At 46.5% G+C, this 15375-nt stretch overlaps 1 protein-coding gene across 1 annotated transcript in view; it reads left to right on the plus strand.

Annotated features, from left to right (window-relative positions):
- The first annotated feature begins 215 nt into the window (after window positions 1-215).
- LOC130475505 (mitochondrial peptide methionine sulfoxide reductase-like) overlaps window positions 216-15375 on the plus strand; it is a 65360-nt gene continuing 50200 nt past the window's right edge. Inside the window, exon 1 of the mRNA XM_056847291.1 lies at window positions 216-296. Coding sequence (XP_056703269.1) covers window positions 224-296 — 73 coding nt within the window. The 5' untranslated portion in view covers window positions 216-223. The remainder of the gene's footprint in view (window positions 297-15375) is intronic.

Below are 15375 nucleotides of genomic sequence, written 5' to 3' on the forward strand. Positions count from 1 at the left end.
GAAAGGCGGCTGGTCAATTTCCAAGTCGCCACTCTCCGCCCTCTCCCAAGCTCCATCCGCCCCCCCAATGTGATCTGGAAGCAAGCCCCGCCTCCCGCACTGACGTCAGAAATGCCCCGCCCACCGCGGGACTCTCTGCCTGTAGCCGGCGCCGAAGGGGGGAAGAGGCGAGCTTGTTGCACGTGGAAGGCGGCAAAGGGGTGCCTGGCTGATCTTCGCGGCGATGCCCAGCAAAACGGACCTGCCCAGCCGGGAGGAAGCTCTGCCGGGCAGATCCGAGGCGGTCGTAGTGTCAGGTACTCGCCACGCAGGCTCTGCTTCGGTGTGGCGGAGCGCTTGGGTGTATCGCGAGGCGGGCTTCGGGGTTCGCTTTTCTGTCCTTTCCGCCCTTGCAGTCCGTGCATCCCGCAAGCCTCTGGCCCACGGGCGGGGGAGAGGTCCCCTGGAATGACTTCGGAGCAAACGAGCCCGGGATCGAGCTGCGCGTCGAGCCCAGTTTGGCTGGAAACACGACTTTCTCTTGCACTCGGGGTGAAAACGCCTGGGAGGTTTTGCTTTGGGTTTGTCGCTCTCTAGATGCCCATTTCCCCCCATCTGAATTCTCCAAACTCTGCATGGGGGCTTATTGTTGAGTTTTCAGAGTTTGGATGGGGGAAAATGTGCATTTAGCGAGGGGCAAATCCAAGGCAAAACCTCCCGTGCGTTTTCGCCCTGAGTGCAAGAGAAAGTCGTGTTTCCAGCCAAATCGAGACAAACAAACAAAAAAAGGCGCCTGTAACCTACAGAATTGTTGCTATGCAGCTTAGAAGATCTGGGGAAGGGGAAGGTTTTCTGCAAAGTCGTCCTTGTTTTCTGGAGCCTTCAAAAGTTGACCTTTGGAGCTATTCACAACTGGGAACGCCAATAATTTTTTAATGTGCCTTTCAGTTGCAAAAAAAAGAGGCTAAAGGGCAAAGCTCTGTGTCATCCTTCTCTCTGCCTAAGTGTGGTTAAGTCAGTGTGGTCTAGTGGTTAAGAGCAGTGGACTCTAATCTGGGGATCCTGGTTCGATTCCCCGCTCCTCCACATGAGTGGCAGACTCTAATCTGATGAACCGGGTTGGTTTCCCCACTCCTACACACGAAGCCAGCTGGGTGACCTTGGGCGAGTCACAGCTCTCTTAGAGCTCTCTCAGCCTCACCTACCTCACAGGGTCTCTGTTGTGGGGAGGGGGAGGAAAGGTGATTGTAAGCCGGTGTGATTTTTCTTAAAAAGAGAGAAAATTGGCATATAAAAACCAAGTCGTCCTCCTTTGAGATGCGCAGAGGTCAAAGTTCGCACACATTGATCTTTTGTTCACACCAATAACAGGAGTTCCATTTCAGACTGGGGGTGGGATTCTGAGCAGGGCCAGCTCTATAGATGGAGGAATGGAGAACCAGATATGTAAGCCGGAGTTCCTTGAAGGGAGGGTGGGATAGGCAGGCTGGCAAACGTGGTATGGTAATTAGCGTGTCAGACTTGGATCTGAGAAACCCAAGCTGAAATCCTCAATTGGCCGTGGAAGCTGACTGGATGATGGGCCAGTCACACGCTGTCTCAGCCTCACCTGCCTCACAGGATGGTGGTTGTGAAGATAAAATGAAGGAGGGGAGAATGGTGTTGTAAAGCCACTGGGGAGATAAGCAGGGTATAAAGGAAGAAAACATGTTAATTAAAACAAAGGGCTTAGTAGAAGCAGTTGGGCCCTGGCAGTGGTAGTGATCCAGAATCCGGTGAGTTATGGGGGCAAAAACAAAGAGAGAAATGGCTCATGCCTCACATGAACACATGAAGCTGCCTAATACTGAATCAGACCATCAAGGTCCATCAAAGTCAGTATTGTCTACTCAGACCGGCAGCAGCTCTCCAGGGTCTCAGGCAGGGGTCTTTCACATCACCTACCTGCCTAGTCCCTTTAACTGGAGATGCCGGGGATTGAACCTGGGACCGTCTGCATTCCAAGCAGATGCTCTACCACTGAGTCACAGCCCCTCCCAAACCACAGCCTCACTTTGTCATCCTACCTTGATAACAGCCAGATTTAACCATGTAATCCTAACCAGAATTACACCCGTCAGTGAGGTTAGAAGCGTGTAGCTTGGTTCAGGATTGCACAGTTAAGTGTGACTGAGCAGTTCTGTGATCGGGGCAGAAGGTACTGAGTGAAGGGTTTCACTGATATGGATGAAACTTTTAAAGACACTATTAGGGTTGTCCCCCCAAAAAATTCAGTAAATTTCGAGTTTGGGTTTATTGGGCTCGATTTTTTCAGTAAATCTGGAATAAGCCAAATACCCATACTGGTAAAGGGTATTTCAACTTTATGGGTTTACTGAAAAAAATTGTGTCCATTTTAGTCTATGGGGATTTTTTTGAAGCTCCTGTGGGGGCATTTTTGAAGGTAGAGTCACCAAATTTACAGCATAGCTGTAAGGGACTCTCCTTAAATGGACACCGAAGTTTGGTGAACGTTGGGACAGGGGGTCCAATTTTATGGGCCTGCGAAGGGGTCACACCCATCCTCCAGGCATTTGCGAGCTGAGCTATCCATCGGTTTTTAGGTTCAGAAGTTCAGTGTTGCTGAGGACTGGCGGAAAGAGCCAATTGGCAGGCTGGCACCTCAAAGTCTGGGGGCTCCTTTCCTATCTGGGGTGCATAGCATGATGTCCATGCAAGTTACCTTCCAAACTGAAGTAAACAGTTTAAACGCAAGAAGATTAAGGCACGGAAAACATTTCTTTTGGTGGCAAATGACATCCTGTGAACAGTCCTTTATATAGTAATCAAAAATCTGATTTCAAGAGATGGTCACAGTGCGGGGAAACGAAGATTCTACTCAGGGTGACCTTCAGTTTGAGAGCAAGTTTTCGGAGTGGGGGTGATATCAGAGCCAGCTGAAGGCATGACCAAGGCAGCTCTTGTGAAGATTGCTCATCTGCGTGGGTGAGGAGTCTTCTTCAGAAGCCTGGTGGTCAGCAGCTGTAGAAGCTGGCATTTTTTAGTCGGAGGGTATATCCATCCAGATGGGACTGGGTGAGCCCCGTCTTTTAAAATGACCCTTCCAGAATAGTTTTGTAAGACCAAGTTGGCTCCGGTTACACGACCCTTACCTCAAAACCAGTCAAAGATAGAAAAATGGGAGAAAGCACAGAGCTGTGCATTTGAGCTAAGGCGAATAGCCGAAATCCAAGAAAGCCGAATATCTATTTGGCTTTTTCGGGAGGTGTGTATTCGGCTTTGGGCAGATTCCCAGGTTTTGGTATTTGGTCTACCCAAAACCTGAATATTGCCGAAACGGCTAATTTTGGGTTTATTTTCTGTTTGGGTCTATCGATATGCACAACCCTAGACATTATGAATCACAAGCTACAAAAGCAACTCAATACATGTATTATGTTTGGACTGAGCTGCCATCAATATGTGGATGTGTTTTACATGGGGCTGGCCTTGAAGATTGTCCAGAAGCTACAGCTGGTACAATACGTTGTGGCCAGAAGGTTGACTGGAGTGGGTCATAGGGACCACATCACTCCACTCTTGTTCCATTTACACTGGCTCTCAATTTTCTTCTGGGCCCAATTCAAGGTGCTGGTATTGACCTTTATAGCCCTGTATGGTAAGGGGCCAGCATGCCTTAAGGACCGTCTTCTCCCATATGAACCTACCCCTCAACTCCGGTTATCTTTGGAGGCCCTGCTTTGGGTGCCCCTGCTAGATGAGTGGCAACCTAAGAAAGGGCCTTCTTGGTTGTGGCACCAAAACTTTGAACTTCCCTCTCCAGCAAGAATCGCTTGTCACCCTCTATTATTGTCTTCTGCCAGTGGGTGAAGACTTTTATTTTCTTTTGTTTGAACAGTTAGATTAGAGTCCAGTAGCTCCTTAGAGACCAACATCATTTTTGGGGTATACGCTTTTGAGAGTCAATTCTCCTTTAATCAGATACAAGTCCGAATGGAAAGTCCTTATATGCCAGTCAGAAGGTGGGAGGGGGTGTTGCAGAGGTGGAACTCAGGATGTAGAGGTCCAATAAACATTGTAATCAGCTTGATTAGAGCAGAGGAGAAATGCTTAGGGGCAAAAAATTATTGTCTGTAGTGAGAGAAGAAATCTGTGTCCCTGTTCAGCCCTGGCAGGTCCATTGTTCTGAATTTGTGAATGTACTCAAGGTTGGCAATGTCACGCTTTAATCTCCCTTTGAAACTTCTCTGTTTGGGGACCGCTGTTCTTTTTTCAGGTATGGAATGATCTGGAAGATAAAAAGATGTTGTCCCAATGATTTTTGAGTGCTGTGTTTTTAAAATAATAGATTTATACTCATTTATTCTTTTGTGGAGGGACTGACGTGTTGGTCAAATGAAACTATAACTCTGTTTTCACCTAATTGTTTATTTTATATATACTTCATTTTAAATACTGTTTTAATGCTGAAATGTTTTGGTATTTGCTGCCTTGGGCACCCTGATTGCGTGGTAAGGTGGCATAGAAATGTTTTAAATCAATAATAAAGGAAGTCAAGGAAACAGGACAAAGATATATACATTTTAAAGGGTTCAATCACATGAAAGAGCACTAGATACATGAATAAAGAATGGTTTCTGCAAAAGCCTTGTTACTAGTCCTCATGAGAAGACATGAGGGCAGGGAAGGGTGCATTGCAAAGCCAGTTAGAGGAAAATACCTACAGCAAAAACCTTACTAAAATATTTAGCAAATAAATGGCCTTAGAGGAATTTCCACCATCTCATCTTCTTACTGGTTTCCTAACACCCAGTATTAGTCATGATGGCAATATGGAACCTCCATGCTCAGAGGCAGTGTACCAGTTTCTGAGGGCATCTGTGGCCAAAGAGCATTGCGTGAACCCTGCTTGTGGGCTTCCGGGAGGCATCTGGTTGGCCTCTATGGGGAAGAAGAAGAGTTGGTTTTTATATGCCGACTTTCTCTACCACTTAAGGAAGAATCAAACTGGCTTACAATCACCTTCCCCTCCCCACAGCAGACACCCTGTGAGGTAGGTGGGGCTGAGAGACTGTGACTAGCCCAAGGTCACCCAGCTGGCTTCATGTGTAGGAGTGGGGAAATCAATCCAGTTCACCAGATTAGCCTCCGCCACTCATGTGGAGGAGTGGGGAATCAAACCCAGTTCTCCAGATCAGAGTCCACCACTCCAAACCACTGCTCTTAACCACTACACCACTCTGGGAACAGGGGAGTGAACTAGATGCACTTTTGATCTGATCCAGCAGGAAACTTCTTGTGAGTTGGCTGTCTTCAGTTAAAATTGTTCTTGGTTCTCTTCTTCACATCATGCATACAATTTATGGAATTCACTGTTGTGATGGCTGCTAGTTTAGATGGATAAACGGGGCAAGAGAAATTCCCGGAGCTATGTGGCCATGAAAGCTGAACGGGACTTCCAGGATGGGCTTTTCATCTGATCTAGAAGTTCTCTTTGCGTTCTTAATTCAGCCAGGGCTTTCAGGCAGTCACTTGGAATTGATTCTTTCACAGGCTAATTCTGTGTCCCAGTTTGAGATCTGATAGAGGAGGCTCTTCTAGTAAAGCTTCCGGTTTCTTCTAACCTTGCTCATAATGACCTAACTTTTCATTATCTGTTGAGTCTTAAGAGCATGCGTGCAGCTCTGTACAAGCGATAGGGATGCTAATAGTCATTGTGAGATCCACATAACTTCAGATCTCAGAGGCACAAAGAAGTAGCATATGCTCCCTTCTGGTGATAGGTATGTATGTTTTACTTGCTAAGTGATGTTTACAACAACTTGACCTTGAGTTTATGTTCTGCGCATTGCAGGTCACTACCATTGGCCATCAGATATCACTATGGGAGAGCTCTATCTTTATGTTTTTTTTTTTTTGCACTGTATGCTTCCTGTATTCTTGCTCTGGATCCAGTGGGTAAGTGGCTGTATGTGTGGCAAGGTGGGAGTGTGTGGAGGCTGCATGCTGATTTTCCAGCTGTTCTTCCCCAAGAGAGTGTCATCCCTGTTTAGATTCTGAACATGTGCCAAGGGCCTGTGCTGTGGAATGATGCCCTAGCTCCCTGTGTGCTGATTGGGGATGGGGTATGCTGCACTCTCCATGGCAACAGATAGCGTTGCTAGGAGACAGCAGATGAATAAAAGACTGGGAGGGATGCCCGGCGGCCTTCCTACCCTCTCCTCCTCCTCCTCCTCTTTGACTCTCTCCCTCCCCAAGTGTTTTTAGAGCATAGATTATTCCTGAAAACATAGAAAAAAAGAATTGCAGGCGTTCTATAGCAGCACCAGGCGATGGAGGATTTGGGAGACATTTGGAAGGAGAGGATATTCTTCTTTTCCCCCCACATCTGTTGTGTAAATGAGGGATTCACTATTTGATGCCCTTCTGCCAAGAGAAACAGAGCCTAGTGGTAAGGCAGCCTGCTTGGCTCAGATTCAGGGGGCAATCCAGATGAAGATGCATGAATATTCTCTTATTCAAGCACTGAGTTGAGTTAAGATAACTGACTGATAGGTTTGGCTACAATTTTCTGGGGGAAAGTGCCTGGGTGAACCGTACACCCAAATCTATGCTCCATACTCTTTGTGAAAAGGTACTTGCACTAGAATGGGACTGAGGGCAGAAGACCACATGAAGCTACCTTCTGCTGTGTCCGGCCTTTGGCCTGTCAATGTCAATATTGTCTGCTCTGACTGGCAGCTGTTTTTGAGGGTCTTTTGCAACACTTGTTACCTAGCCCTTTTCACTGGAGATGCTGGGAATTGAACCCAGGGTTTCTGCATGCAAAGCAGATGCTCTGCCACTGAGCCACAGACCTTCACTGGAACTGAGAACCCTCAGGGTGCCCTGGAGAGCTGTGTAGAACCAGTCTATAGACTGGATTAGTGGTGCATCTACTAACAATGACAACAGTATAGGCTTCCCCAAAGTCATGCATTCATATTGAGCGCAAACATTTTAATTCTGCTTCAGGGAGTTTAGAGCATGCATAGTCCTCGTGCACAGCCAGTGTGGTGTAGTGGTTAAGAGCAGTGGTTTGAAATGGTGGACTCTGATCTGGAGAACTGGGTTTGATCCCCCACTCCTCCACGTGAGCAGTGGGTGCTAATCTGGTGAACCGGGTTGGTTTCCCCACCCCTACACACGAAGCCAGCTGGGTGACAGCTCTCTTAGAGCTCTCTTAGCCCCACCTACCTCACAGGGTGTCTGTTGTGGGGAGGCGAAGGGAAGGTGATTGTAAGCTGGTGTGACTCTTCTTTGTGGTAGAGAAAGCTGGCATATAAAAACCAACTCTTCTTCTTTTTTATTTTTCTTCTTCTTCTCTTCTCACAAGAACCCTGAGAGGTAGTTTAGGCTGTGTGAAAATGACTGGCCCAAGATGACCCTCACATAGCTGCTTTTTAAAAAAACGGGTAAGCAATACAGTCCGGCCCTGTGTGTATTTTTCAGAGAAAGGGGGTACAGACTACATACAAGATCTTTCTTTGTGCATGCATTCAGTAACTTTTATGTTTCATTCAATACGTATACAATTAAATGTGTGATTTATCACATGTTTCATCCATGAAGATAGTTTCAGAGGATAGCTGTGTTGATCTGCAGTTGAACCGTTAGATTTGAGTCCAGCAGCGCCTTAGAGACCCACAAGATTTTCAGGGGATGAGCTTTCCAAAGAGCTTTGACTGTTGAAAGCTGATCCCCAGAAAATCTTGTTGGTCTCTAAGGTTCTGCTGGATTTGAATCTAAACCTTTTATCCAGGTACTGTCCTCAGTGTTCTTTTTAAAGTGGACACATGTTGGTTCCTTCTTACAAACAGATGTCTGTGTGTACCCACATAATGAGAGGTCGTTGCTCAGAGGCATCCGCTTTGCATGCAGAAGGTCCCAGGTTCAATCCCCGGTACATCTAGTAAAAAGGATCAGGAAGCAGGTGATGGGAACCAGGGGTGGTTTTAAGTAATGGGCAACAGGGACAGCTTTCCTGGGCTGCTTGCTGGGAGGAATGACACCCCACACACACACACACACACACACACAGCCCTGCTGCTCTGATGGAGGAGGGTAGCCAGCTTGGCAGCAGCAGCTCCCACCCACCTTACAAGGGGTAGAAGAAGAAGAGTTGGTTTTTATATGCCGACTTTCTCTACCACTTAAGGGAGACTCAAACCAGCTTACAATCACTTGTTGCCTCTGCCTGGAGCAGTACCATCTGGAAAAGGACCCAGAGTTTCTGGCATACATGGACTGATGTACAGGACTGGACAGAAAGGAGTGTGCAGGACTGAAGTAGAACCTTTCCATAGGCATGCAGTGCTGGATGTCAAGGACAGGAAGTGCCCTAGACTCCATCTTAGAAGAAGTCTCACTCCACTGGAGAAAAGAACCTCTTCTCTTCACCTTGCCACCCCCAGAGCTGTGGAAGGACGACACCTACTCAAACAATAGAAGGACTTTGCTACGTTTTGCATAGCCATCAAGTTGGCTCCTCTGTCAAGATCTGCCTGACAACTGGAGAGAGAACAATGACTGTTCCCTCTCACCCCTTGCATTCCTTTCCTGGGACAGCCTGACAGCTGGCTAATCCCATCTTGTAGATCCTCTCCCCGCCCTTACTTACACCCAGCTAATCAATGGCTGATATCAACTGGCCATCAAATCTCTATGGCCCCAGCTCCTGTCTTTTCTTTCTATAATATTCCAATACTTGAGAAGCAACCAAACCTTTGTTTGAGTGGCAATGACCAGTCATTCTCAGCCATCATTAGGCGTTGCCAACTGCAGGGAGACCATACCTCCTGCTCCTCCTTTCATTGGATATAAAATATCTCCTTTTGCCACAGTAGCTGGCTGCCATTTACACAAAATGTAAGCTCTGTACCTGGAGTGCAGTCCTTTTTCCCCTTCCCCCTCGTGCAGCTGCCATTCTGGAACCTCGTTCTGCAGGAAAGGTGACTATGAACCACTTGTGAATCTCAAACCTTTACTTTCTTAGCTCTGTGTGTGTGTTTTTACCCTATTTGATTACTTTTAATAAAACCCTTAAAATTCATAAAAGCCGCCTCATTATTGGGTTGCTCGCCATCTGGCTAGCTCACCTAGGGGCAGAATTGGTTAAAAGGTCCCCTCGCTAGCCTCTTGCATAGCTCTATCTAGTCTCCAGCTAATTTCCCCAAATAAAGGAGACCCCCTGTGTCTGGCGTAACAGGGAAACTCAAACCGGCTTACAATCCCCTTCCCCTCCCCACAACAGACACCCTGTGAGGTAGGTGGGGCTGAGAGAGCTCTAAAAGAGCTGTAACTTTCCCAAGGCCACCCAGCTGGCTTTGTGTGGAGGAGTGGAGAAACAAATCCAGTTCTCCAGATTAGACTCTGCCGCTCCAAACCACTGCTCTTAACCACTACACCACACAGCCAACCATCATAGGGCAATCAACCATCATAGGGGAGGGGCTGTGGCTCAGTGGTAGAGCATCTGCTTGGCATGCAGAAGGTCCCAGGTTCAATCCCCAGCATCTCCAGTTAAAGGGACTAGGCAAGTAGGTGATGGGAAAGACCTCTGCCTGAGACCCTGGAGAGCTGCTGCCAGTCTGAGTAGACAATACTGACTTTGATGGACCAAGGGTCTGATTCAGTAGAAGGCAGGTTCATGTGAAGCCTTGGTTTGTGGCCTGCTAGGCCCTTGAGAATTCCCTTGTTTTTGTGGTCCTGTGGGCGGGCAGGAAAAAGGAGGGAGGTTGTGAACCATTAAAGCTAGCTCAGAACTGAGCTCAGAGAAAATGAACTATTCTCCATCCCCAAATCACCAAATTGCTTAGTTGATTCAAAACCCTGTTTCCCAGCTCTTAAATTGTTAGATTCCATAGCCCCCTTTCCCTGCACCTAGCCTCATCAAACCTCAGATTCTACTTTGACAGTGTCTGAGGCATCTCAGTATATCCTGCCAAAGGGAGTCCATTGAGGACCTCATAGCTCAGAGTGCCAAGACAAGGCATGCACATTATGCTAATACTTTCTACTTGCATGATGTTCATTTATCTTCATCTGTGGTATCATTCCCAGATACATCACTGGTTGGATAGGCAGTGATGTTGTAAGCTATCCCAATAATAACAAAAAAAAATTAAAACCCTGAATGTTAATGTAGCACTGGAAGGGCAGGTCAGTGTTGCCAGCTTTACATGTGAGCTCTGTTTATTTTGCAAGTTTATGTGTTACCTGTGACACCCCTTGGGAGGCAGAGGAACATCACAGCCATCACCTTCCATAAGGATAAGGTAGCCCCCTAGCCCTCTCTCTCAGGCTGTGAGGGCTTCTTGTTGGGATTCATACCAACTTCACATATACACTGATGGGATCTGTGCTGCCAGTGACAGACCAAGAAAGGGATCTTGGGGTGGTAGTGGATAACTCAATGAAGATGTCAACCCAGTGTGCAGCTGCTGTGAAAAAGCCAAGTTCCATGCCAACTGTATTTAGACAAGGAATAGAGAGTAAAACTGCTGCTATGATACTGCCCTTGTACAAATCTATGGACCACACTTGGAATACTGTGTAGAGTTCTGGTCACCACTCAAAAAGGATATTGCAGAGCCTGAGAAGGTGCAGAAAAGAGCAACCAAAATAATTAGGGGACTAGAGCAACTGCCTTACGAGGCGCGGTTTAAACGCTTAGGGCTGTTTAGCTTGGAAAGAAGGCGGTTAAGGGGGGAGACATGATAGAGATCTATAAAATTAGGCATGATATGGAGAGAGTGGACAGGGAGAAGCTTTTCTCCCTGTCTCATAATACTAGAACGTGGGGTCATCTGCTGAAGCTGGAGGGTGGGAGATTCAAATCAGATAAAAGGAAGTAAGTTAAACTGTGGAACTCCTTGACCCAGGATGATGTGATGGATGCCAACTTGGAAGGCTTTAAGAGGGGAATGGATATGGTAACAGAGGAGAGGGCTATTCATGGCTACGAGTAAAAATGGGTACTAGTCATGATGCATACCTATTCTCTCCAGGATCAGAGGAGCATTATATTAGGTGCTGTGGAACACAGGCAGGATAATGCTGCTGCAGCCGTCTTGTTTGTGGGCTTCCTAGAGGCACCTGGTTGGCCGTTGTGTGAACAGACTGCTGGACTTGATGGACCTTGGTCTTATCCAGCATGGCCTTTTCTTACGTTCTTATGTCTAATACCCCCCCCCCGACCCATCTCCTCCTTTGGGCTTTCAAGCTGCCCTGTGGCCTCTTGCTTGGCGCCTTCCAGTCTGGACTAATTAGGCTGACATTAAAGAAATGTGGGTGCTGACCTTGTCGTCCTCAGGTGGCATGGGCAGAAGGGGTGACGGCCGCAAGTCCTCGGCTCTTGCTTGGGGTTCCCCAGACCTGCAAAGCGCGTCTTGTCTTGCTGAAGCAGGATCAGGTCTCTGGTTTGAGGGGGGGGGGGTCACTGTCCCACCGCCTCTCCAAAGACCTGCTCAAGGCAGCTGCTCAAGGAAAACGTGGGAAATAGCGTGAAGGGCTTTACGGTTGGCAAACCATCAAGAACCCCGGGTTCATACAGCCTGTTTAGCAACTTTCAGTCAACCGTCAGCAATATTTGTGGCAGCCGTTGGTGATGGGTGAGAAGAAGGTTGCCCGTTGACGGCTGCACCCTGGGCCTGGTGCTCTGCCAAACTCACCACCCCAGTTGGCTGGCTGGCTTGCCCCTAAACTTGGGCTTTGGAGTGTGTGTCAATACAGAGTACTTATACCTGTAGGGAGATGAAGGACTTTGGCCTCTGCTGCAGGAAGTTCTTCCTGTTTCAGACTTGGATGCACCCCAAAAATGCCAAGACCCCATCAAGGGATGGGCTGATGCCCTTGGAACAAGGTGCTCTGCATCTCACAAATTTTATGAATTATGTGACTTGGCTTGCCCAGAACTGGTTGCTTCAATAAGGCGAACACACCTTTTGTTTTCCCAGAGCAGGGCTGTGAAATAATGGGGAATTAACTAGCTTAGCTTCAGCTAGAACAGAATGTGCTTCAACTGCATGGTGTACATTGCTAGCAATTTATAAAATGAGAAAACAATATGTTGTTTATAAGGCGTGTGTACTCATATATATAAAAAATACAACGGAAACGGAAAAATTCTTAAAAACCTGGTGTGAATTCATGTAGCCACAAATTTAAGGTAACTTGGTAATATGGCCCTGAACGGTGTTGATTTAAAAAAAAAAAACACCCTCATAACCCTCCTTCGTGGATCAGATCAAACATCATTCCAGTCCAGTATTCCTTCCTCACAACAGCCAGCCAGATACTCTTAGAAATCCAGCTTGGTGTAGTGGTTAGAGTGTCAGACTGTGATCAGTAGGGTTGCCAAGTGCCCGGTGGTGGCGGGTAAAATCCCACCAAACCAGTGGGCTGTCTGCCCGCCAACCACCTGAGGGCTGGCGGGCAACGCGTGCATGCGCACCTGCGCAATGCGTCCACATCACTTTTGGTTTTACCTGCAAGTGACGCGGATGCTCTAGTAACCTCCGCCGAAACTCTATGGAAACCATGAAGAGCTCCCGCTGGTGGAGCGAAGAGACCTGGTAAGCCTAGTGATCAGGGAGATCCAGGTTCAAACCCCCGCCCTGCCATGGAAGTTCCCTGGGTGGCCTTAGGCCAGTCGCATGCGAACACAGAACATAAGAAAGGCCCTGCTGGATCAGACCAAGGTCCATCAAGTCCAGCAGTCTGTTCACACAGAGGCCAACCAGGTGCCTCTAGGAAGCCCACAAACAAGACGAGTGCAGCAGCACCATCCTGCCTGTGTTCCACCACACCCAAATAATAGGCATGCTCCTCTGATACTAGAGAGAATAGGTATGCAGCATGACTAGTATCCATTCCAACTAACAGCCATGAATACCCCTCTCCTCCATGAATATGTCCATTCCCCTCTTAAAGCCCTCCAAGCTGGCAGCCATCACCACATCCTGGGGCAGGGAGTTCCACAATTTAATTATGCGTTGTGTGAAAAAATGTTTCCTTTTATCTGTTTTGAATCTCTCGCCCTCTGCTTTACCTACCTCACAGGGTTGTCATGAGGATAAACTGGAGGTGGGGAAAATGATGTACACCTCCTTGAGCTCCTTGAAGGAGTGACAGGATAAAAGTGTACTATAATAAACTTGCAGAAGCAGGAATGTAGACCAAATACTTTAAAGATGAAAATTTTGTTAAACAAATAATTCGTTTAAACTATCAGAAATTTTAATTTTTTAAACATTCGCAACCATGTCCAGCCTACATACATATTCTTACATGTTAAGTAAAATTACCTGTGGGACCTCCTCTCCCGATACACCGCCAAAGAACACTTAGCTCTGCTGGAGAGACCCTATTGGTGATCCGTGGCCCAGAAAGTATCTGGCTGATCTCAACCAGGGCCAGGGCCTTTTCAGCCCTGGCCCCAGCCTTGTGGAACGCTATGCCTAGTGAGATCAGGGCCCTGTGGAATTTAAAACAGTTCTGCAGGGACTGTAAGACTGAGCCACCAGGCATATGGTTGAGGGCAGTGATGGTTTCCATCCTGCTGTTCTCTCTCTCTCTCTCCTTTTTTCTTTTGATTGGGAGTTGCTTTTATTTGGTTGAGATCTCCCTCTGAATGGCTGCCTGACACTGTTTATACTGCTTATAGTTCAATAGCGGCGGTTTTTAAAATGATGTAAATTGATATTTAACTGTATTTATTATATGGTTTTTTTATTGTATTGTATCTTCTTGTGAGCCCCTCATAGTCAGGGATTCCTGGTCAGGAATGGGTGGCATACAAATCTAATAAGTAAAAAATAAAATAAATCAAAAAACATGTTCTGTTGTAAGTCTTGTGTGCGGATAATTAACAATAAGACCAGCACATAATCCTGGAATGCACAGGTGACCCTTCGCTGCTTTTCCAAACCTTGGGAAACATTGACACGTTTACAGCAAACAAATCCTTTATCATTTTAAACATTTGATGTTTTACATTCCTAAAAGCCTTCATGAAAGCTCTGTGGTTGCTTGCCCCAGCAGCTAGTATCCAGAGGTGGACTATTCTTGAGCATGGAGGTCCAATTTAGTCAGCATGGCTAATAGTTGTTGATGGACCTGTCCTCCATGAATTTGGCTCATCCCTTTTCGGGCCATCTAAGCTAGTGACCATTGCTTGATTTTGTGCCAGTGAATTCCGTAAGCATGTCTTGTCTGAAGAAGTGCTTTTGTCTGTCCTGAATCTACTGCCCAGTCAACTGGAAGTGAATTATGGGAGAGAGAGAAAAGGTTCTGCCTGACTCTTCTCTTTCTCTGTACTGTGCACATTTTTATAAATCTCTGTCATGCCCTCCCCCTTAATTGTCTGTTCCAAACGGAAAATCTTTAAACTCTTTAGCTTTTCCCCTTAGGGAAGGTATGCCAACGACTTGTTTGTTTTTGTTGCCTTTTTGTGCCCTCTTTCTTCCTCTTTACGGCACTCACATCATTTTTGGTGGGTAATTCACATACAAGCATACTTTGGAGATATTGCGGGTTTGGTTCCAAACCAACACAATAAAGCAGATATCGCAATAAAGTGAGTCGCATGAATTTTTTTGTTTCCTGGTGCATATAAAAGTTACATTTACACTATATTGTAGTCTATTACAGGTGTAATAGCATGACGTCTAAAAAAAAGGTACTGTAATAATAATTTAAAAGTTTGAAATAATGTGTGAATTACCAAAATGTGGCACAGAGACACGAAGTGAACGCATGGTATTGGGAAAATGGCTCTGATAAACTTGCTTGAAGATGTAATATCTGCAACGCGCAATAAAGCGAAGTGCAATAAAACGAGGTATGCCTATACCAAATGGGCTCATAACAAGTTTTCGTGATGTCGTTCTTTTTAAGCCAGTCATACAGACATGCCCTCAGTTATACTTGGGGAAGGCCAGTACCATGTGAACTTCATTCATGTGACTCTTGAGAGACCTTTTCTGTTGAAGCAGCATATCCAAGGACAGCAACGAATCCCTTTCAACCCCATTCCTAATATGACTCCTTCAGTCAGGCAAAGGGATGCTTGAGCCTTGGCAAGTTTAAGAGAATCCTCCTGCCGTTGCATATTTATTTATAATCCGCTTTTACTTCTTGCTTTCCCACCAGAGTCTACAAAACAGCGATGTTTGTAAACTGTTTATGGGGGATGGGGCTCACTGCCTGACCAGGTTTTTCTAGTGGCCACTATTTAGGATTATTGAATACCATCCTGGTTTATTAATATACGGAGTACAGAGTTTTAATGAAGTTTTAAAGTATGTTTGAATCAATGATTTATGATCGCATTGTTGTAACCAGCCCTGAGCCTGG

Source organism: Euleptes europaea, chromosome 3 (assembly GCF_029931775.1).
Source record: "Euleptes europaea isolate rEulEur1 chromosome 3, rEulEur1.hap1, whole genome shotgun sequence".
Lineage (NCBI taxonomy): Eukaryota > Metazoa > Chordata > Lepidosauria > Squamata > Sphaerodactylidae > Euleptes > Euleptes europaea.